Here is a 24125-nt window from a genome sequence, read left to right as displayed (position 1 = left end):
GTATATTTATTATACGTTTTCTATGATTGACTGCATATATGTTTAATAAAATAAATGTCGTGATATTGAATACGTGGGTTGAAAATTCTATGAAGTAACGTAGAGTTCCGTTGAGAGGAGTTAACTGGGTAGTTTCCCTTTACTTTGATATTAGACTGTTTACCCCATATGGCATGAAGGCTACTTCCCCTAGGTGGGGCAGCCATTTTGTACTATCGTTCTCCCAATAGAACAGACATTACAATGAAAGAGGCAAACAAACATGACAGAGATTTCGGATTTGCACGGTGGGCCTTTGAAATTTGACAGGAAAGTGTGTTCTGCTCTTTACAGAGAAGGGTATTGCCCTAGGATGGCATAAATAAGGAATACAGACCATTCTTGTCACTTTATTCATGACACTGGTGTAGAGAGCTGACCTTGAGAGAGCCTTTGTGGAGATCCCTATTCCAGAGGTGAACAAATCTTCCACTTCCTGTTCCTGAGCTGGAGACCGCCACAGAAACAAATGTATTATACAATATATTTACCAGGTCTGAGTAAGGCACAGACCTGGACAACTCATAAAAATGCCCACTGTTCATGTGAGGCATGGCTTTCGGATGAGGCGTGGGCAGCCATAGCAGACCTTCAATGGTTATAGCACCTAGTTCATGTGCTCCCCACATGCAGCCACCCTCTAGGACACAAATAAACAGACCCCCCCTCACATAATACCCAACATATCCACTAATGTTTTCAACAGACACCAACATTGCACCCAAGAGACCCTTATGCGGGCCTCATGAAGACCTCACGCAGTCTTACAGGCTCCATTTCTCTCTTCTCATTCTAACTTTTCTGACTCCAGTAAACAAGCAAGTGGATACACCAGGGTTGAGCTATATCAAATAATTCTGACTTAACATAACCTGCCATTAATCCACTGAAGGGCATGTTGATGATAGCAGCACAGCAGCCACTGAACAAATTCTAAGTGCAAAGCAAGCATGAAGCGGTAGGGCTGGAAATTGTGGAAACGTAACAGTTTCTCAAGACCCATTAACAGGCTTCTCAAATTGGGAAATAATTATTTGCACTTGTGCCTCCCATCATCCCTGCATTAATGCTGTTCTTTTATCTGTTAGTGGTTCAGGCTGAGAGGTTAAACTGAAAAAGCGGGGAGAGAGGTGGGCACCACAATTAATTCATATACTGAGTATGTTAATGTGTATTTGTTGTTACTCAAGTTAGATAGGAGCTATCAGGCTTTAGTTGATCCCCTGACACTGGGATCCACAAAATTCCAAAAAGCAAAAAGTTGGGTGTTACCACCCAGCAATGCCTAATGCTCTCATGCAGCTCAAAGTCAAGCTTCACTTTTGTTATCGTTCTGGTACATCAATTTCTCATTTGTAGGTAGATGTATTCACTCATAAATGATCTGTTTCTCTCAAGGAATGGTCAGTCATTCACATAGCTTTTTAAATTACGTTGAAAACCAATTTAATTCAACATCAATATATGTTTAAATCGGTTTATGTGTAGCAAAACAGTTCCTAGGTCAAGATATGGCTCAAAAGACGATGCATTTCGGAGACTCGCTCCATCTTCAGGGCTACTGTATGAGCCTTGTCGCTTAGGAACTCTGATCACAGTCTTCAAATCAATTATATGGGCTGGCTCCTTCAGCGTTACTTTGCAAAGACGAAGCCGCACGCTAGGCTGAGAGGTAACACGTTTGGAATCGGCAAGTAAGTGAGATCCATATGGAGGCACCAGCCCACTGTGTTGGTGGAACTGTGGTTCTGATATTTGCAATCTGAGCAGCTGTTGGTTTCACATTGTCTACATGGAATTATACTGGTTCCATCAGTGATTCATGAGAAGGGGGTGTGGCCAAGGACCACTACTAGTTTGTAGTAAAGCAAGATATTGCACTGGTTTAATCTTGGGATGCTGTACCGGCACATTGTAATCCCTCTGTTTCACAGTATGTTAGCAGTCAATGTGCTTGGTGTATTACAGAGCACCATTTTAAAAATCAATCAATCCAAGTGCTCTCAATACTCCAATGCCTATCAGCAAGTGAACAGGAAACACAACGAGGAGGCAAACCTCATCAAGAGTGGCTTTGGGTCAAATCCCATTCTTCAAGGCTCTAGGGAGAAAGAAAACGTGCCTTGCAGATCTAAAACAACCGATTTAGCTGGTGGCTGTAGGCGCCATAGATGTGGCATGTGTAACAATTAAAATGATGGGCCTACTAATGTCAAGAGTAACAAAAGGTGTTGCACAGCGAGATGAAATGACACGTGACAGTAGCTTAGTTGTTAAAAGGATCAGCTGGACTTGTGAGCTTAACTGGATCAAGAAACTTAAGCTCAATCTTAAAACCAGAGTCACATAATTCAGAAGAAGTATCAAGAAATGTGAGGCACCACAACAGGGACACTGGCTTAACATTTTGTATTACCAAAACACCCAACAAAACACTCTGAACCGCTAATGAGAGTACATGCAAGAAAAGGTGATCAGAATCACCAGTTCCTTAAAAGAATTGCCTTTGGGAGCCCTAGATCGTGGATACATCCGGAGCAGGACAAATGATGAGATTGGCATTGGCTTGATCAAATAGCAGCCATCAAAGAGCGAGATATACCTGGGTTACATCATTTCAAATTCCGACTTTAACAAAATCTAACCCTCCTGCTGCTTCTGTTAAGATTTCAATACAGCAAACGCACTTGATAATTGAATAGTCCCATATGGTCGATGTACTCTGTGTGTGACTATATCCCTATGAACTCTTGAGTATTTCTAAGATGAGCGTTCAGCCATTTTGGATAGACCACCGGAACAAAGGCCCATGAAATAACTTGGTATCAGAAGTCAACACCCGGACCAGCAGGTAAGTTACTAGTAGGTTTATTGGTAGTTAGTTGCCAGGAAGACACCGGCATGTCCCTTCATGCCAGCTTACAATCTCCAACTGTCTCTCATGGAACACCTGTTCAGAATATAACACTCCACACTCACTGACATCACAGCATTCCACGGTAGATGATGTCACCAACACTCAGAGATACACTAAGAGATACACCACAAAAGCCCACCAATGGATATTTATCAAAGTCACTATTGTAGGCATCATTTTGAAGCCAAAAGAATAAAAAGCTTCAGATATTGACGAATTAGAAGATAGCTGTGCTTGCAAAAGCACTGATACATATTTTCTTAATGCATATAGTACTGGTCAAATCCAGAGCTTTAAGAACATTTGGTGTTGTGTTTGTTAGAGAAAAGAGACACCTACATATGCACGGCCCTCCTCCCCTGTCATCAATATCCACATCGCTATCCTTGTAAGTATATATCACAGGGTTTGTAGGATGTGGTTAACCTGCAGGATTTGGATAAGCTAGAACATGGGCCTGCAACATTTGGCTCTCCAGAAGTTCTGTACCGCCACTGCCACGAGCCCTAGAAAGCTTAGTCAATGATGAGGGATCATGGGTGTTGTAGTACAAAACATCTGAAGAGCCACAGATTGCAGACCCCTGGCCTAGCGGGTGAGACGTCCAGCACTAGCACATATTCACTAATTCAAGAATAACAACCCATCCCCAGATGGTTCATTCTTCCGCTGTGGGCGACCAGCTCTTGCAGGCGAGACGAGCTGCCTCTTTAAAACATCAGTCCACAGTCTGAAGAGAAAGCTGTACACCTGTGTGTTTGCCCATCCGCGCCACCTGTGTGTTTGTCCCTTTCCAATGGGCTTGTCTGTTCGTCTCTACTGTACTCCAGCTTCTCGCAACATCTAACGTTTCCCCTCTTTTTCCTTTTCCCGCTTAGACCGCAATCTGGTTTACCCTGGGCCGAGGAACAATACGCCACTACCCACGCAAGCCACGACTTCACCGGGCCACGATGGTGGTGATAGAGACAGTATAAATGCTTATTGAATTAACATACCATGAAAGGGTGTGCTTCTTTAAGGGTGTGAAAGCACTCTTCTGATAAAAACTGCAATATGGAGGTGGGTGGCTCTATCACACAGGGTCTTAACCAGACTTAGTGGAGGCAGATGTTGCTCGACCGAAGGGTGCTAAGAACCAGGCATCACAGGGGCGAGGTAGCTTTTTTAGCACTTCCCTGTTCTGCATAAAAAGGAGCGGAGACATGTGGGCATTACATGATCCTATGATCATACAATGCAGTGATGTAAGAAAGCTTGTGCTTGAAACCTTATCCCACGGCCTTGAGTGAGACAATGGCCACAAACACGTTACTACTTTGGTGTTTTGGGTAAAAGGTTTCTACATGTGCCTGATGGGTAAAAACCGTTACCCTTAAGATGGAAAACTCTGAGCTATTTACTGCTCAGTACCAATAGTTTTTCAATGGATGCAGGATTTGTTTTTAAGTGTGATTTTAGTATGAAGTGAGTAAAAGGATTGCATGCCCTAATTTCATATGTGCCGAATCTTGGCAGTGTTTCCATGTGCACAATTATGTCTCATCCCACAACAAAGCCAGAAGTGTTTAGTAGGGGGCACGCTCTAATTTTCTTTTTGGCTTTTTTTTCTTTTGCTCAATGCCTTTGAATATTAAAAGCCACTGTAACCAGGCTAGGACTGGCATGCAAGTGTGGACAATTTTTTTTGGGCAAAGTGGTCTAGTTAGAAGAGCTACCTTACTGTGCAGCTGGTGGTTTTGTTACTGAACAAATAGTCTTTAAAATGCACACTTTGCAATACTTTTTGCACCCCATTCCCAATACCCCCCACCCATGGACCTTTTTCAAACAGTGTGTGATCAAAGGAATGAATGGCCATTTATGACTGTGGGTCCCTTTTTTTCATTGGTGCCCAAGTCAGTTTCATGCCCAGTGTGTGCCTGGCTTCAAGATAAAAGCACAATATATGAGTGTATGGCCATGTCTTTTCATTCACAGTTTAATTAAAATGATTCTATTCAGAGGATTGTGTTTGTGTGTAAAAAACACGTTCAGTAGAACATGTACTACCCGTGGTCAAAGTGAGCAGGAGCAGTTGGGAGCAGTGCTCCTATACTTTTTTTTTTGTTGCACTTTCACCATTTCAGGACGTTTTATTTATTTATTATTTGTTCATTTGTATAGCGCTCCTCACCCTGCGATATCTGGGCGCATTACCTGAAAGATTACTTTGTTGTTCCAGACAGACAAGAAAGACATTATCTTGCAAGCATATTGCAAGGCGAGGGTGACCTTGCGGCGTAGCATGAAACAGAACCTTTGCTTCTCGGACTAGCTATAGCAAGGGAGCATGCACAGAAAGAGTGAAGACATTTTGCACAACAATACAACGTTCCACATGAGGGCTGAACACAGGTCCGCCCCTTGGTTTTGCGGGGCCCTATGCAGCAAATGATGTGTGGGCCCCCCTCATTTACAAAATGTGTTACATCAGTGATATCACAGAATGAGTCTTTACGCAAAGGTATCGTGGGAAGTTAAATTAGAAACATGTTGCCATGCGGTAGTAGACAAATACACTGTGACGTCCAGTATATTAATTGTCAATATTAATATTTACCTATGTGGCAATATCAGGAGTGAGGAACTTATTTTGAAGTAGCAGACAGCTGAATACCTTGTGCAGACTTCTAATTTTGGCGTGGTGTGATAAAAGGATTTGGCCAGGAGCACACACTTTGGTCTCAAATCCCGGCTTTGCCACTTAACCAGTCTGCAATTCAGGAACTTGAACACATCTCTTCCCATATGTAATTGGTAGAAATACTGTTTGCAAAAAGGTATTTGTGAAACTTTGGTTTGAAAACACTATCCGTGGAAGGCATTGCAAAAATATAGTGATTGGGTTTTGCTAACTGAAACAAACTGCTGTTTTTTCAGAAGTTTCGCAATTGTCTTTATTTTTATTGTGGGTATATTTGGGTAATACTGGAGCCTAGATGCCTATGAGCTTAGTGCGCTTCACAAATGTACAAATAAATAAATAAAAGATAAATATTTTCCAAATTAGCAATATGCTTTTATTTCAGAAGCTACAGATAAGGATTATTTTGACTGTCAAAAAAATGATAGAACATAATAAGTACATTTATCTAGTGCTGCTCCCTAGAAAATAATAAGGGGGCCTCCTTAATGTACCCCTTGAGCTTTGATTGAAGGGGGTCAGCAGGCCAGAACTGAATGCCAGTGTAGAATAGCAGGGGAATCGTTAGCAGAATGTTGCAAAAGCAACTGAGTGGGGTCTGAGACTGTTGCTGAGATGTTATACGTTTAGACCTTCCTGTAAATCATACGTCTTCTTTCCTATTCCTGCGGCAACACGTGCTGTAAAACGTGGATTTTTGACATGGGGATGAGTAAGGCTCCCTTGCTTCACTCAGTGTGGGAACTTTTGCCCCCATAGCATCAAAAGCTGGCACCCAATAATAATATGCAGAGTAAGTGCACATATCTCAAAGTGAAAGATACACATTTTGTTCAATTGACCTTTCCCCTTAAAAGACAGTGCACTAGACAAAAAAGCACTGGCCTTTCAAAATAAGTAATCAACAAACGCAAAATAACCTGAGAGAGGAAATGTTCCAATAAATAAGCTCTGACAGCGGGGCTCTGCGCCTCTGCACAGACTGCCCATGCCTTGGACCAACGGTGGTTGAAAATGAAAGAAAAATGTAAATGGGCATATGCCCCGCTCCATGCATGCTCTTGTCTGTGCCCATCCAGTAGTGGAGGCAGCATTTGGTGCTGTGTTAGGGGTATGGGCGGGGGTGGATAATAGGGCACCAGCAGTCACCAGTGGAGGGTGGGGCAGCTGCAGGGTGCAGCGGCCCCACCCGACCCCTGGAGTCCACCCCCCTCGGAGTCACAGTTCCACTACTTCTTTTGGTACACTTCTACCACTGTGTACTACACATAGACATGCGCAGTTCAGACAGGAGGTAAATGAAAGACCTTTCAGGAAAGCCGAGCGCAAAAGCCACCCAGTTGGTTTGAACGCTGTAACGACTGTGCGCCGGTAAATGCGAGCAGCCGCCCTGCACTGTGTTTTCGAAGGGCAGGCTGGACAGCCCGTGTCCAGGGAAATAGCCCCAAACCACTCCGGCTGAGTCTGGGGCAGGCCAGGCGGTGTTTATTGATTCCAGCTCTCGAAGAAGAGTCCAGTGCTGAGCACTCGACTCATTATGTCTGTCACCGGACACGTGCTAAATGGCGCTCTCTCAGCTGTCAGGAGAGAGGCGGTAAACATCTGTACACAGCTCTCCCAGGAACTGGGGCATTAGCGCGCAGTTGGGAAATGCGCGACAGTGCCGTGTACTGCGGGCTGAGCCGAGGGAGGTGCCCCCCTCGCCCACCCTAACCACCCCCCCCCCCCCCCGGGGGGTGTGCAGGGCTGTGCCTCACAGGAACGCCAGAAGGCGTTTAGGGGATGTACCCCAACCGGCAATTGTCCATCAGTCATTAACTTCTCAATGTTCTTAACCTCGGTCCTGTTTGCAGTCAGTACACAGATTTCAAAACAGGAAGTCAACAGATCACAGCGTGCTTACTGCATCGTATACAAAAGGTAGGGGGGATACCCTGGTAGCGAAACACAAACATATGTATATGTTAAAATGTCGGGGAAACGCATGCATTTTCCAATTGCTCTAGTGAGGACGATGCCTTTATTTGCTTACTACATCATTTGTACAATGGCTTTCAGGAAGACTGAAGAAATAGCTCAGCAGGGAATTTGAAAGCCACTTAACAGGAGAGGTGTATTGTGCTATAGAGTGGGCGAGGCAAAGAGTGGGTGTGTACAGGGATAGGGAAAAGTTTATTGAACAAGGCACATCTTTTCTTTGGATGAAACCAAATCATTATCTTGGAAAATAATTAGTGAAACAGGTATCAGTGGAAGTCTGTTTTTAATGAATGGGACTAAAGGGTAGCACTCCTCTGGTCCAGGACACTAGCAGGTGAACCGCAGTGGTAGCGCTTGCTACCAGGGATCGCCATGTTTTATAGCACGGCAAGTAAGCGGAAGGCTGCCGGTAGTTCATCCACGGGAAGGCCTTGTCGAGCTGTGCTCTAGAATATGTACACCTTGCACCTGCAGATAAATCTATCACGGGCCAAGCGCATCCTCTATGGAAGAGTGTTGGAAACTCTCCTGTCCATGCAATATCTCCTGGCAGAGCCCAGCACCCAGAGGCGTTGCTATGGGGTGGGGCAGGGTGGGGCGATAGCCCCGGGTGTTTTGGTGGTAACCACAAATAGAAGCTCAGGGGCTACAACCAAAAGGCTGGCTAACCCAGAGTCCCAACAGTCCCGACATTAGCGTAGCCCCAGATCTTTTCCAGACCTAGCAACACACCACCAACGCTAGGCCCAAGAGAATACAGGCTCGCCACGTCTACCTCTCAACACTACTTCCGAAAATTCAAACTCATGACTTTCAGTCCACTCCATTGTACTTCTGAGCCACGACTCGTCGGGGTGTATCTACCCCCGCGTCTGCCACACCACCACATATCTGAACTGCGTTGCAGCCTTAATAACCAGATATCCTCACACCTGGACCGAGGCGACATCAGGTGCATCATATCTGCCAGATGTCAAAACAATCTACCATTCAGTGGTCTTCAAACCACGGGCCTAGCCCCCCGAGAGGGGCCCAGAGGATGTTCATGGTGCACAAGGCAATTAAAAGAGGGAATACAGACACTGCAGTCAATTGAAAATATAAGCAGCTGTGGCATAGTAGTTTTACTCAAGGAGTGCTCAGCCTAAACAACTGCAGATGCCACTGCTTTCCAGAGTAGGCAGAACGCCGCTGCCCACAGGGGGATATACATGAGGAAGCTGAACCACTTCGCCATGTCTATTTCTTAGCCAGGATAAGGTTTCCGCCATTGACAGTGGTGCATACATCCTGTCACATGCCATGCCTCGGGAGGATGGCTCAGCGGGAACGTGCTCGCCTTGGAAGCAAGACGACACGGAGCAACACGGGTTCGATCCCCGAGTCCGCGCTTAGAAACCTCTGGGTTGGGTATTAAGCGCGTTATAAATAACCTATCATATCAGGCCAACGGGTTTTCTGTGCACCTCGTCTCCTCAAAGGCAGTGCTGCAGACGGATCAGCGGACGCCTCTGTTCATTCTAAGCGGTCGCGTTGTGGCTGTATTCTCTCCAAGTGAAGCTTCAGACCGAAAGTAACCTGCCCGCTTTTCAACGCGCCTTCACCATGTAGCTGCGGCACTGGGCGGAGCCGACCATGATTCCTTGTGGGAAGTCTCTGTGCTGGAAATTGAACCCGGGATTTCCCTTGCACTTTCTGCCGGACTGGTTGGGTGTTGTACTTAGCCATGGGCAGACCTTGTGCATTCTGCACATGATTGGACCGCAACACCATCTTTAAAAATACCTTGCATCAACACATCAACACATTAACATTACTCAACTCAAAGGTTCTCTAATGGCAGTCACAATATTATCACTAAGGCCCCACCCAACAACCAGAGGCACGTCAGCATTTCTGCATTTGCCCTAACCCGCGACTCTGACCGGAGCCCAGGGTATAGGATGAGCCCTTGGGCAAGCAACCAGGGACACCCATTCGACTCCACTCCACCACAGCCTAATTCATGCCACAAATTGACGTCTGCTTGCGGCTGCCCCACAGAATACCAGCCTTGCTGTCCCACCGTGGCATGTGCCACTCTATCTCCCCCCCCCCCAGTATCACACATGAGCATTGGCCCATATGCCATACCAGTTATTGCATCATATTGTGACTGATGTCTGGGCACGGATGCAGTGAAACTATATCTGTGCTCTGCTCCAATATCTCACTGCAGCCCGGGCGACTCTACCCACTAAGTACTCGACATCCAGGCTGCAACACACTAGGCACACAAGGCCTGATTCATGGATTTTTTTGCACTTTTGCACGGTGAAAAATGACTTTGCAATGCTGAAAAGTGAGTTTGCACTGCCCACACAAATCCTGATTCATGGAGCAGTGCAAAGTGTATTTTTGCAGTGCAAAGTGACTTTGTATGGCAAAAAAGACACATTGCACTTTTTCATGAATCAGGGTGTTTGTTTGCACAGTGCAAAACATTCCATGAATCAGACCCACAATAACTAAGCTTCATAATACCCTACCCAGCAGAAGGCAAACAACAGAATACCACAGCTTTACAACCAACTTACATACCACAGCACTGAGGTTTCGTTTCTGGACACAAACACTTCAATGTTCCTGACACAAAACACCTAGAAACTCACCCGCAAAGATCAACGCAAAAATAAAGCTATGTTGCATTTTCCCTTTACCCCCACTAGGCAAACCCACCCCACTCTCTTTTAAATCCACCCGAGCAGCTGGAGTGCAGGGAAATGGCAGCGGTGCATGTTATAACGGTCTCGGGAGGATAGCTCAGGGGCAATGTGCTCGCCTTGGACCCCGGGTCCACGCTTAGAGACCTCTGGATATTAAGCGTGTTATAAATAACCTATCATATTATTATCACAGGGCTGAAGTCAGCGGGTGGGCGCAGTCCCCCCACTTTTGTTCAGAGGGCACCTGGATATGCTCATTTCTGATACCGCCACATTCAATTGGTATGTTAATGAGTCCCCCCCAACTTTTTTGTTAGGACTTGACCCCTGATTATCAATAACCTTTGCAGCATCTCTGCCTGGTCCCTTGCTCATCGCTGTGTCTTTATCATAAATATCCGGGTGCCCTTATTCGGTGGGTCTGCCCCCTCTTATCACAGCAAAGGTTTAAAAAATGCCTCCTCGCTTGATGACACGCAAACACATCGCTGTGGCACAATGCCCACCACAAGAAAAGGCGATTTGGGGTCACATTTACAAGGGCAAGCCCCTTGAACTATACCTTTACAAAGCTGCACCTGTGCTTTTGGCCCATGTCTTTCATTTCTGACCATGTCCTGCACTTTCTAAACATAGCGCCTGGTCTCATGAACTGGAAGCGCTTTGCCGTCTCATTGCAGATTTCTATACCCCATTGCAGCGGAGCCTAAACAAAGAGCGCCAAGAGGTGATGTAATGCAGTGCTCGATGCGCTATGGCGAGCTCCTATGAATGCTGGACTTACACCAGCCAGTGTGTCAGTGGACTCATGTTTGATGCGTGTGACGATTCCACATATAAAATTACTTATTGGCCAGTTTTTAAGTTCAAGGAACCACCGTGTGACTAATGGACTGGCCTCTGGGGAACTCTGGAGATTTCCCGGTAGGCCTCTGCACCCTGGGCCTCTTCTGTGTGGTATTTCCAAATGTTCCCATAGCAAAAGGGTTGGGCTTGCTGAAATGTGTAATATGGGACCACTTTGAAAATGATTTCCAGGGCCTCTTTTGGTTGCCAGTCCATCCCTGATGACTACTACCCGTTAAAAGATTTCACTTTCTCTTGGCAAAGTCGACTGACTCATTCATTCCTTGCCACGGCCAACAGCATGCGCGCCACCAAGGTTGGCAAAAAGACCATCTCTCCTTCAGGCACCCAGCAGAAGTAGACTCGAGGGGTGGCGGGCGCGGGGGTCGGGGTCAGTGTCTTTGGCCCTCGGGTAGCCTCAGGCTCACTGGAACAGATGCCCACCTTGACCTTTCCCTGCGCCTCTTAGAGGGGGCGATCCTGCCTCTGGGCGACGCTTTGAAGGCGCGGGGCGCCTCGGGCAGCCCACATGGCACGGGACAGGCCCTGGCAGCCAGACAGCTGCTCGAGGTTAAAGACTCGAAATAGGAGCCCGGCCTCGGATCGCTTTCCAGATAGTTCCTGAGTAATGGAAAAGGCCTCCAGAATATGTTACTCATCAGGGCGCCTTTTTCATCTTATTATTTTTTTTTTTTAGGTCGGGCAGAGCTGGGGTTAATTTTAACCGATACGTTTGTTATTCGGACTTAATCAGGCTTCACCGCAGCCTTCAACCTCCACGCGCCTGACGTCATCCGGGCACGGGTTTCTAGCGGGCATGCGCAGAGATTTCTGAAAGCTGTCTGTGCCACACGGCAGTGACACTTTATAGTTATAAGAGCCTCGCTGTATGTCAAAAAGGGGCAGTGAGAGGTGTCCTTGACGTCTGTCTACTCTACACGGAGCACGACAGCTCAGTGTATTAGTGCACCAGCAGTCGGGTGGTATGACCTGGGGCCACAGATTCGAAACTGGGCACAAACTTTCATCCTGCCAACCTGCTTAATATGTATATATATGTCTAATACTATCACCTGTCACTTACAGTACTGCAATGACACAATATATGCATTACAACACATTATTCAGCCCTGCTCAGAAAAGTCAATGTGTTAATGATTCCTTCAATGTCCCCCTCACATGCATAGCATTGTGCAGAAGGTATACAAAGCTGGGAACTAGAGTGCGAGCCTCACCCCCCACCCCTCTTTTCTAAGCATTGTGCAGACTTGCATCTTCAAATCCATAAAAGCCTGTCGACTGTGATTGTTCTAATCATGTGCACTGATGCCAGCAAGCAAACACAATGTACTTGCTGTATGAGCGCCTGACAAATGCACAATAAATACATTGCAACAAAAACATGTTGCTAGTTATTTAAGTCAACCTGTACGCTGCTAGCGAACTCCTTCCAAAATAGATCCGTTTGCTAGTTGCCGATACACTTTCATTTGCCGGTCAAAATTAGAACTAAGATAATGATAACGATAATGATGTGTTATTTATATAGCGCCTTAATCCAAAGCGCTAGATCAAAGAAACAATAGTTTATGAGTCCACAAAGGGGCCCTATGTGGATGTCAAAGATTGTTAGTCTATAGCCATTATTTATTTATTTATTCATTATGTATCAATAGCTCTTTTATAGCGCAAACCAGGCTCTGGTGCACTAGAGCGCTTTACCATTATCATGTATGCAGCAAACACCCAACTTCTTGCCGTGGAAGATGAAGACTATGCGAACGACGGGCAGAATATGGTACATTTACAAACACAGATCAGCAATATCCTGAACGACCTAAAAGACAGATTGCCATATCCAGGTTTTCAGATTCTTTCGGAACTTCAGATAATCAGTGGTCGCCCAAAGAAACTTCGGAAGAGCATTCCAAGCTGACACAGCGGCCTTCCGAAAAAGATCTCCTCCGGGAGAAGGTTGACTTGAACTTTGCAACTTCCAAGTGAAGGGAGTCTCGACTCTTGAGTTCTCTTGAGCCTCCTGAGATGTTTCCTTTCCTGGCCAGGTAACCAGGAGTTGACCAGTGAATTGCCCTGTATGTAATGCACAGGGATTTAAAGATACATCTGGACTCTAAAGGTGGACAGTGTAAATCCATTAGAATCTGTGCACATGGTCAAGTGAATGTGCTTCCACCATAGGCCGGGTGGCAGCATGAAACACTGCTGCTAATGGAGCCAGAGAGGACTGGGGGACTCCGGACAAAGTGGCACTTCCATAATCTATATGAGATCAACAAGGGACAGAAATGATAAGCTGAGACAAAAGGTTCGGGCCGTACCTAGTGGTAACGGCCCGGGGCCAGACTTAATAGGTCTGAGCAAAGTGAGGGTCCTTTCATGAGGGTCCCAGGCCCAGGTTGGGTAAAGAAAAGTGGGGACGGCAGTGTGGTGGGGGGGGGTGGAAGGGCTGATGCTGGCAGCTCTTAGGTTGCTCAAAATGCAGCCTTGTACCGTGAGGATCATCGCACGTTCCGTGCAACCAGATTGGCTGCGGCATACGCCTCGGGTGCTTACCTTTTAAAGGGACTTGCTGAAGAACGACAACAGAATAGATCCAATAAACCAGCCAGACTACGCCAGCGATAAGCGGCACCAAATCCGATCCCTATTTGGAAGGAAACGTGCCATCATTTATTTCGGCGCATGCTTATGGTGGCATTACAGAAAGTTTGCACAGGTACAGGTGCATGGAGACTAACGCAAAAGACATGCTTTCAATTCTTTTTGGCAGCAGGACTATGCTTGCCCTCCACCTAGTCCTTTGCCCTGATGCAAAAATGCCTTGAAAGAATGTGTTTTTGCAGAATGTTTCTGCAACGCAACCCCTTATCCTCATAGTTACTAAAAAAAAACATATTATTACTCTTCAACAACAAAGAGGTAGCTTCCTTATAAATATAGGGGAACTAATGCCTTGAGTTGGATCGGTACAAAAGAAGGCACCCCATAAACGTCCTCAATGATTCATTCCTCCAGACCATGGGCCTCATTACGAGTATGGAGGTAGCCAGGGTGCTATTTGCTCCATGGCTACCCCCATACCGCATACCGGGTCCGAGTTCTCTGAATGGGGACTTACTGGGTCATTCCAACCTTGGAGGACCTGATATTTCCCCATCTGGCCCCCGATAACTTGTGTCCAGAAGACTGCCTAGGTGGAGGCAACCGGATTGAAGAACTCCACCTCAATCTTGAGGCAAGTCCCCAGCAGTCGTGCCCTACATTGCTAGCTCTGGCCCCGATAACTTGTGTCCAGAAGACTGCCTAGGTGGAGGCAACTGGATGGAAGAAATCCACCTCGATCTTGAGCCAAGTCCCCGGCAGTTGCAGCATACATTGCTAGCTCTGGCCCCGATAACTTGTGTCCAGAAGACTGCCTAGGTGGAGGCAACCGGATTGACGAACTCCACCTCAAGCTTGAGCCAAGTCCCCCACAGTCACGTCCTACATTGCTAGCTCTGGCCCCCGATTACTTGTGTCCATAAGACTGCCTAGATGGAGGCAACTGGAAGGAAGAAATCCACCTCAAGCTTGAGCCAAGTCCCCCGCAGATGCGCCCTACATTGCTAGCTCTGGCCCCTTATAACTTGTGTCCAGAAGTCTGCCTAGGTTGAGGCAACCGGATGGAAGAACTCCACCTCAATCTTGAGGCAAGTCCCCGGCATCACGCCCTACATTGCTAGCTCTGGCCCCGATAACTTGTGTCCAGAAGACTGCCTAGGTGGAGGCAACCGGATTGAAGAACTCCACCTCAATCTTGAGGCAAGTCCCCAGCAGTCGTGCCCTACATTGCTAGCTCTGGCCCCGATAACTTGTGTCCAGAAGACTGCCTAGGTGGAGGCAACCGGATTGAAGAACTCCACCTCAATCTTGAGGCAAGTCCCCAGCAGTCGTGCCCTACATTGCTAGCTCTGGCCCCTGATAACTTGTGTCCAGAAGACTGCCTAGGTGGAGGCAACCGGATTGAAGAACTCCACCTCATTCTTGAGGCAAGACCCCAGCAGTCGCGCCCTACATTGCTAGCTCTGGCCCCCGATAACTTGTGTCCAGAAGACTGCCTAGGTGGAGGCAACTGGATGGAAGAAATCCACCTCGATCTTGAGCCAAGTCCCCGGCAGTTGCACCCTACATTGCTAGCTCTGGCCCCCATAACTTGTGTCCAGAAGACTGCCTAGGTGGAGGCAACCGGATGGAAGAACTCCACCTCAAGCTTGAGCCAAGTCCCCCGCAGTCGCGCCCTACATTGCTAGATCTGGCCCCCGACAACTTTTGTCCAGAAGACTGCCTAGGTGGAGGCAACCGGATTTAAGAACTCCACTTCGATCTTGAGCCAAGTCCCCCGCAGTTGCACCCTACATTGCTAGCTCTGGCTCCCGATAACTTGTATCCAGAAGACTGCCTGGGTGGAGGCAACCGGATTGACGAACTCCACCTCAAGCTTGAGCCAAGTCCCCCACAGTCACGTCCTACATTGCTAGCTCTGGCCCCCGATTACTTGTGTCCATAAGACTGCCTAGATGGAGGCAACTGGAAGGAAGAAATCCACCTCAAGCTTGAGCCAAGTCCCCCGCAGATGCGCCCTACATTGCTAGCTCTGGCCCCTGATAACTTGTGTCCAGAAGACTGCCTAGGTGGAGGCAACCGGATGGAAGAACTCCACCTCAAGCTTGAGCCAAGTCTCCCGCAGTCGCGTCCTACATTGCTAGATCTGGCCCCCGATAACTTGTGTCCAGAAAACTGCATAGGTGGAGGCAACCGGACGGAAGAACTCCACCTCAAGCTTGAGCCAAGTCCCCAGCATCACGCCCTACATTGCTAGCTCTGGCCCCCGATAACTTGTGTCCAGAAGACTGCCTAGGTGGAGGCAACCGGATGGAAGAACTCCACATCAAGCTTGAGCCAAGTCCCCCGCAGTCGCGCCCTACATTGCTAGCTCTGGCCCCGATAACTTGTGTCCAGAAGACTGCCTAGGTGGAGGCAACCGGATGGAAGAACTCCACCTCAAGCTTGAGCCAAGTCCCCCGCAGTCGCGCCCTACATTGCTAGATCTGGCCCCCGATAACTTGTGTCCAGAAGACTGCCTAGGTGGAGGCAACTGGATTGAAGAACTCCACTTCGATCTTGAGCCAAGTCCCCCGCAGTCGCACCCTACATTTCCAGCTCTGGCCCCCGATAACTTGTGTCTAGCCAGTGCCCGGAGGGTTCCACTCCCGGGTTCCTCCTGGGGTGAAGGGGCACTCCTGCCCACTTATTGCCCACTTATTGATGCCGCTCTTCATGCAAGGGGACGCGTCAGCATCTTCAAATAAAAGGGCCACCTGGAAACCTTATTGAAGCTGATTGTGCATAACATGGGATTAAATAAAGTGAACTCTTTTCTCACTTTTCCTTTACAGGAGGCAAACAACAGAACACCAGAGCTTTACAACCAACGTACATACCACAGCACCGACCCATGCACCCCGCGCATTGTCCCTTTACCCCCACTAAGCAAACCCACCCCACTCTCTTTTAAATCCACCCGAGCAGCTGGAGTGCAGGGAAATGGCAGCGGTGCATCTCATAACTGTCTCGGGAGGATAGTTCAGGGGCAACGTGCTCACCTTGGAAGCAAGACGACACGGAGCACCACAGGTTCGATCCCCGGGTCCGCGCTTAGAAACCGATGGGTATTAAGCGCGTTATAAATAACCAATCATATCATATCACTAGTGAAGGATGCCACAATAGTTTGCACAAGCCAACCGGAGACCGCCACACACAGGGCTGTTATTTGGGAGTAATTGCTGGTGACAGGGAACTGGGTTTAGGGGAGAGAACAGGATTCTCTTTCGTTTCCCTTTATTGCCCCTTTAAACGAGTCAGCTGGAGAATGACGTCACAATAGTCCTGCGGAAACAGATATCAACAAACAAGGAGGCATGCCGGGACCCTTCCTGCAGGTGCCTTTAGATGACAAAGGGCTGAGGAAGCTGCTTGTTTGTTGTCATGTCACCAGGTTGCCCCTTTGACGGACTCAGCTACTGACTGATGTCACGATGGGTCTCAGGATACTATGAGACACTGAAAACCGGCGCTGACATGGCATGGAAGAAGTGCTTGTCTTTGTTACATGCTTCCTGTACGGCAGCGCTTAGAAGCGCTCGAGAGGCAAAAACCGCGGCACTACATAATCCACCCAAATAAATTCATTTGTTGCAAACGACACAGGAGAAAGAATGTCCTCATTCCGAAAACACCCTGGCAAGCTATGAAGAGTTGACTCTGCCCTTGGCACGGTACAAGGCTGCCCACCACCTTGCCAATCCACTGCCGATATTCTGAGGGGGTGGGGGGGTCGTCTTTCCGGCCCCATGGCTCCAGAACAGTGATGGCAGACAGAAGATTCCGGAGACCGAGCACTCAGCACATGGGCGTAAAACCAGGGAGACAGACGGCTCGAGTAGCCATCAAAGTATGGAATTTGACAATTCGGTTTAATTGGTAGGTGTTCCCGGCTCTCAAACGCAGCCTGGGTTGGCGCGCAGTGTGGTACACGTTGCCAATAGAGAACGCAGCGTGCAGAGAGCCCAAACCTTCTGGGCCAGGCGCTACATTGCTTCCGTTACTGTTCTGAAGATGTTTAGTGCACACCAACCACACATTCCCTGATCAACCAGCTCATGGGCAGCGTAGCTCATAAGTGCTGCCCTCTCACGTGGGACAATCTAGTGCGTTATCCTTCAGTGGTCGATACATTGAGCACTATCAAATGCGTGATATAGCACGTGTCGTTACAGCGCTTAGAAGCAGAAGGAGCCTGTCAGAAAGCGCTATATCAGAACGCAAAGTGTTGACATTTGATTCCCACCGATGGTTCCAAGTAAAGAAGGGATCACCACTCTGTTCAGATGCCTTCATGTCCACTAATGACCTGGTGTGGTCCAGGGGGTGAAGGGAGGGGGGGGGGGGGAGGGGGATATGCCCGTGTCACAACCAATCATCCACATTGATCATGCCCGGCGCCCGCACCCTCGCCATGTTTGATTGTGGTCCACTCTCTATAAGGCGTTTTATCTGTCAAATAAACCTGCAAGCGCTTAGAAAAAAAAACAGGATTGAGCACTATATGTACCCAACTAAACATGTACACTACATCTTCCATCGTGGCCAGTAACGAAACAGTACTCCAATTCAGCAAGGGCGGAGGCTTTTAAAAGCCCCTCCCCCTCCTCAACAAAAGAGCATCCAGAACTCGAAGGCCATTGGCAGCATATCATAAGAAACCTGCAGGATGCAAACAGGAAGGCCCGTATACACAGCAGATAAATACAGTGGCCTCGCGTGTCCCTCGCGCTTCCTTCCACCCACCCCCTTTGACCGTGCCAGAGTTCAGCGCTCCGCCGCATTCCAGGCGCCAGGCTCGCCGGGCGCATCATGACAGATACCTCTGACACACAGCGCCGGCGTGACCGCCGGGCCCGAATGTACGCGGCAGTGCCCGCGCGCGCGCACCCACACACAGCAAAGCACGAGTCCCTCAGGAGCGCACACTGCCCTCACCAACCTCAGACTGCAACCCGGTGCCATTTCAGGCGAAATGAAGACACCGTCTTATAAACAGGGGGCTTTGTTTGGGACAAAGGAAGCCATGCCACTGGTGTCAGACCAGCCAATCAAAAGACCATTAACAGCTTAAGTGAGAAGTCAGAGGTGTATGTGAAAGAGTACCAGGCCAGCGCATGTCACAAAGCGGTCCGGTGTCCCACATCTCCCCTCCCCTTCCACGTCCAAAAGAAAACCAACACGTTTAGCATTATGCAAACTTGGCAAAATCCCAATGAACAAATGTGCAGAAGATGCATAGTTTTGCTATTCGAGATCTCCCATGAATTCTAGACCTGATGCCCACCATAAGACCAGGCGAGGGAGATTTGAAGTGCCAAACGTGCAACCGAGTAACCCAGAAGGCAGTGTTCAAGAGAGAATACAGCTCTTAGCAGCTCCGCATCTCCTGTGAAGAGACAGCTGAAAAGCCGTCAACATGCACGCATGTAGGGCGAAGGCTGGGAACCAAAATGCTGGTAAAGATGAAGCACTGCGGGGATTTCGTCAGTTTCAAGTCAGATATGTAAATAACGCAAAGCAACTTTAATAAAAGGCACGCTCCTTTTATATACATTTCAAGAAGTAGCGCTTTAAATTATGGCACCAGCATAATATTCACGTGTAACGGATAATCATTTAGGACCAGCGGTGAATACCAAAAACACGAGAGAGAGCTGGTATGTGTGAGCCCGAACAAGAGCGCTGTCATTTCAGAGCTCAGTTAATGAGTAACCCCGGTGCTTACCGGATGGTGGGAGAATGCCTGCTTCGGGGACTCTCCGGGCTGTCAAAGCCCTGCTGCAGTAGGGGCGTCCTCGGAGGGGTGTACGAGTGGTAGGCGGTCAGTACCACGCTGCCCGAGTCCTTTATCTCCATGATAAGCGCTGGGAAGTGTGCGTTCAGCCTTCCTTCCTGTATGTAGCCCCAGTGACTAACTTAAAGCCCACTTTGCGGACAGTGGGCACGGGGGTTCCCTCCTGCCCCTGGAGCCAGCCCCTGCCAGTCACCACAGCCTGGCCACTCCCCCCCTTTTGCGCTCCTTCGGTCCGCTCTTTGTGGGCGGAGCATCAGAGACAAACGCAAATGAGGAGGTGTGAGAGGGCGTGTCCTCCTCGCTTCTCTGTGGTCTGCTCAGGAGAAATGGGCGGGGCTTCCCGCCATCCACTTAGTTCCTATCTGCCTAAATTACGTGCCGCTACGCCCACAAACACAGCGAGACTCACCCGAGCGCACGCTCTGCCCGGAGGCCAAAGGATGCGGAGAGACTCAAGACTCCCGTGACGTCACCATGTTCAGTACCAGACTCCAGTAGAATGGTCCATACTGGAGACGCCAGTAGCAGATCAGGCGAGCGTCTCAACAGAGCCAGTACATGACAATAACGGACTGTGGTGTATGACGACAGGTTAAAGTGCCAAAGATATTACAATGCAGCCCCCAATATAAACCGTACAGTGACATAAGCATTCAATAACATTGTCATAACAGAACCAGGTGAGTTCCATACCCGAACCGCGACAAACCCATCACGGGACGTACTAACTGCAACCGAACAAGACACATACCACAAGAGAACAAAACCAAACGCAGTAGCAAAGTAAAAAAAAAAGTCTTTCACGTCATATTCAAAATAGGGCAGTTATAGGTCCAGGGCATGGGCGAATCCCAATAGGACCTGCATTAAACCTCAACTATGACATATCAGAAACATAACAGTACAAAAGAGAATCAGAACTAAAAAGGTGGTGGGTGGACAATGCTCACTTAACCATAACCACTGGCAGTGCTCTGGGTACCCTTACACAGCACTGTTTCTCATCCCTTCTGCACAACTGCACAAGAGCACCACCAGTATGGAAATCAGTTTCGGCACCGGTTGATGCTGATGGTAGCAGTGAGGCCTGGACTGCTAGGCCGCATCCCCTCTGCACAGAAACACAAGCAACCCCAGACATGTTTCGGCCTCGTTGGCCCTCTTCAGTGAGGTGTAGCTGAGTTTCCTCTGATTTAGAGAGCAAGGGATCGGCGTTGGGCGTATTCTCCCTCACGTAGGCATCTTAACTAGAAAAAAAATGAGACGGGTGAAAGGTTTTGAATCAATTTTAACCAATGCAGTGCTCTGTGCAACCTTCCATGCCACCATTTTTTAGCTTGTCTGCTACATTTCAGAAGGGGACTCTTCCTATGGTTATCAGTATTAGTACTGGAGCTGGGAGAGCCAGGAAATTCATTGGTAGGGCCGAGCCTCGGGGTCAGGCATGGCTCGAGGAGCCCACCATGGGCAGAGCCGAAAGCTCGACAATAGGGATCAGCGTGGCCATGGGAGAGGCAAACTTACTGGTGTGGGGGCATATAACTTCTTTACACATTTATAATGAGACTATTCTGGAGCAGCTTCAATGTTACTTGGGCGGGTGGAGGGAGGGAGCATTTGCCCCCTTTCTTCTATAGCAATAGGGGCAGAAACCACCCTTTGCCCACATAAAGATGTTTGCGCTTTTCAGCTGCCGACTGTACTTCGCATGCGAGACTGCACGTATTGTCAATTCTGCAAGAGATAAACACGGTTGCCTTTTAAGCCATGTACATGAACTGCACACTGTTAAATGCAGTAATTTTGAGTAGTAGCATGGATCCAGCTGCACTACTGAATTATATTTTAAAGTTGAGTGACAGTCCCCAAAGCAGAACACTGCAAGGTAACACAGTCAGTTTGGTGACTGTTGCTGAGACATAGGTTGAGTCAAACCTACAAATCTTTTAGGTTGTTTTCCATCTCCTTCTGTGAACTGTGCTTTAAAAGGTGCTGTTTCCACATGCAAAAGGGTCACGCTGCCCTACTTGCTCATATTCCGGGCAACAAGGGGTATGGAGGGGGTCATTTTTGCCCTCATAATGAAAATAAAATGTAGCCCCCCAGGAGAACCACAACACATTTGTTGCAGAACCAAAGAAGTGCAATAAACAGAAAACGAATGATGCTGTAATTAAACAAGAAACGTTCTACATTGGAATAAAAACAGTGTGGTAAAATAACCAGGGCAGCGATAACAATGAAATACAACAGAAATAGGACAAACGCTTATCAGTCGCAGGGAAGTGCAAATTCAGAGCAAGGATAACACCAAACTTGAGCAGGAACTGCTCTACAATGGCCGAAAAGCAGTGCTGTAAAAGAACAAGGAAAGTACCAAAAGCGAACCAAACAAGGTAAAAGTCCACACCAGAACCAGGACTGGACAATGGCACAATTAAAAATGGCATTCACATGTAATCACTTCTAGGTTTAGTCACCATTCTTCAAGTGCTTCTCATTATTAGCACATGGCAAATCCATTTGGCTAAATCTTAGTGCAATTGTATGGGACCTTCACAAGATCAACAGATCTACACAGATGCCACTAACATCATCCTAAATTTGGCAAGAGAGCAGTGTGTCACCGTCTCTAAGTTCAAAGCATGGCTAACCTCAGTGGATTTAGTCATTGAACCGCTTGAAGCACATTAGTAAGAAAACTCAACTTCTATCTCAGTTAAGAACTTTTCTTCCTTGTCCCTCAAGTTTTAGCATGACCGTCTGAGCCCTTGACCTAAGACCGCTTCTTACATCAAGAACCTTGATGAGAACACCGGCTCATCGATCAGTCGGCTGCCTCAGATTTCTTCAGCAGCTCTCATTTTTTTCTGCCTATTCTGGCTCCTGTGGTGGGTCCTAAACTTCTTTTAATTTCCAGATCAATTGGCAATTATCAATAGTTTAGCATTTTATGTTATTTTAAGATCCAGAGAAGTTGAAAATATTATCAAGAAGCTCAAACCTTCTAATTGTCAAGGTGAAGCATGCCCTGCTCCCATCATTAAGGAGGCAGCGCACAATCTTGCTTCCTTTATCACCACCTTCATAAATGCCTCATTTAAATCTGGTATTGTCCCAGATAACCTTAAGGACGCGTGGGTCATCCCACTAATCAAAAAACCTACACTTGACCCAAACAACACATCTAACTATAGGCCGAAGTACACCGAAGTACTGTTTGCTGCGGGCTGCGAGTGTGCGCTCTACTCCTTTGTGTGCTGCTGTGGAGCCTATTGCTTTTGGAGACCGCGGCTTTTCCTCATACCAGCGGAGCCTCCGGAAGTGCTCAGGACGTCTGAGCTTGCAACACTCTGTTGCCTGATCCTGCCTTTACTTCCCGTCAAGGTGTGTCCTTTACTTGAGATCCCGCCCCATCTGGCCGCACCGCCCCCTCTGCAGGAACTAATAGTGGAGCCCTCGCGCACCCGCGCACCGCACCGCGAAGTACACCGAAGTACTGTTTGCTGCGGGCTGCGGAAGTGCTCAGCACGTCTGAGCTTGCAACACTCTGTTGCCTGATCCTGCCTTTACTTCTCGTCAAGGTGAACGTTTATTTTATATGCTCTTTGAACTACAAATCTAAGGAACAGGACATTTGTACGTTGTGCCTAGTGTGCTAGGACACGTATTCACCTTTTCGTTGTGCCCACGTTTATGTTTGTATTCACTTTGAAACTAACGTCACGTTGCTCACGCTTAAGTAACTTGTCTGTCTCAGAAGTGTTGACTTTTTGTGCCGCCCTAGTGGTTTTATATTGACTTGCATTCATTCTTCTCCTTTCTGTTCCCCTCCTAAAGGTGTGTCCTTTACTTGAGAACCCGCCCCATCTGGCCGCACCACCCCCTCTGCAGGAACTAATAGTGGAGCACTCGCGCACCCGCGCCGCGCACCGCGAAGTACACCGAAGTACTGTTTGCTGTTGGCGGTGTGTGGAGCGGGTGGCGGGGCTCATTTATTTTTCTCATCTAAAACGCCCGGTTATGGTCACATAGGGGGGAGCAGTACTGTAGTATAAGGGGAGTGAATTGTATGCCATACTTTTGGGACACACACTTGCCTTGACTGAGTGGAAAGCGGTGTTAAATTCCTTCTTCCCTTTTTACTAGAGTGTGTTAAGCTATTGCACGGTTCCTTTGCTCATTGTATGGAATTGGTGCTTAGAAACGGGAAAAAGAGGAAAAAGTCTCCCTCAAAATGCCTACATCAATAGATTCACCAAAAAATGTAAATAAAAAAAAAAATAGTCCTTCTGCCTCATTGAACGGGAAACCATCTTTTTATCTATGTCAAGCCACGCTGAAGAAACGCAGTCCCCTAAAGTGAAGACCTCTATACTTGAAAATCAAACTGAGTCAGTTAGCCCCAAAAAAATATGCTCTTTAAAAAAAGCTAATAAAGATCTCACGAATTATCCATTTGTTGTTGATGAATACACAACTAATGTTCAA

At 47.7% G+C, this 24125-nt stretch overlaps 1 protein-coding gene across 3 annotated transcripts in view; it reads right to left on the bottom strand.

Annotated features, from left to right (window-relative positions):
* The window catches only part of ARHGAP28 (Rho GTPase activating protein 28), a 1312783-nt gene that overhangs the window by 605946 nt on the left and 682712 nt on the right, over positions 1-24125 (bottom strand). Inside the window, exon 1 of one of the 3 annotated variants that reach the window (XM_069620693.1) lies at positions 19566-19833. The exons of 1 other annotated variant lie outside the window; for it this stretch is intronic. In XM_069620693.1, the coding sequence (XP_069476794.1) occupies positions 19566-19696 (131 nt within the window). In that variant the 5' untranslated portion in view covers positions 19697-19833. Of the gene's footprint in view, positions 1-19565; positions 19834-24125 lie in introns of those variants that run through there. One more of the 3 variants, XM_069620692.1, reaches the window with a different exon arrangement.

The sequence above is a fragment of the Ambystoma mexicanum genome, chromosome 5q (assembly GCF_040938575.1).
Source record: "Ambystoma mexicanum isolate Mex_15411 chromosome 5q, UKY_AmexF1_1, whole genome shotgun sequence".
In the NCBI taxonomy this organism is placed as follows: Eukaryota; Metazoa; Chordata; class Amphibia; order Caudata; family Ambystomatidae; genus Ambystoma; species Ambystoma mexicanum.
The sequence above is the reverse complement of the archived record's forward strand: the minus strand, read 5'-3'. Positions and strand labels throughout refer to the sequence as shown.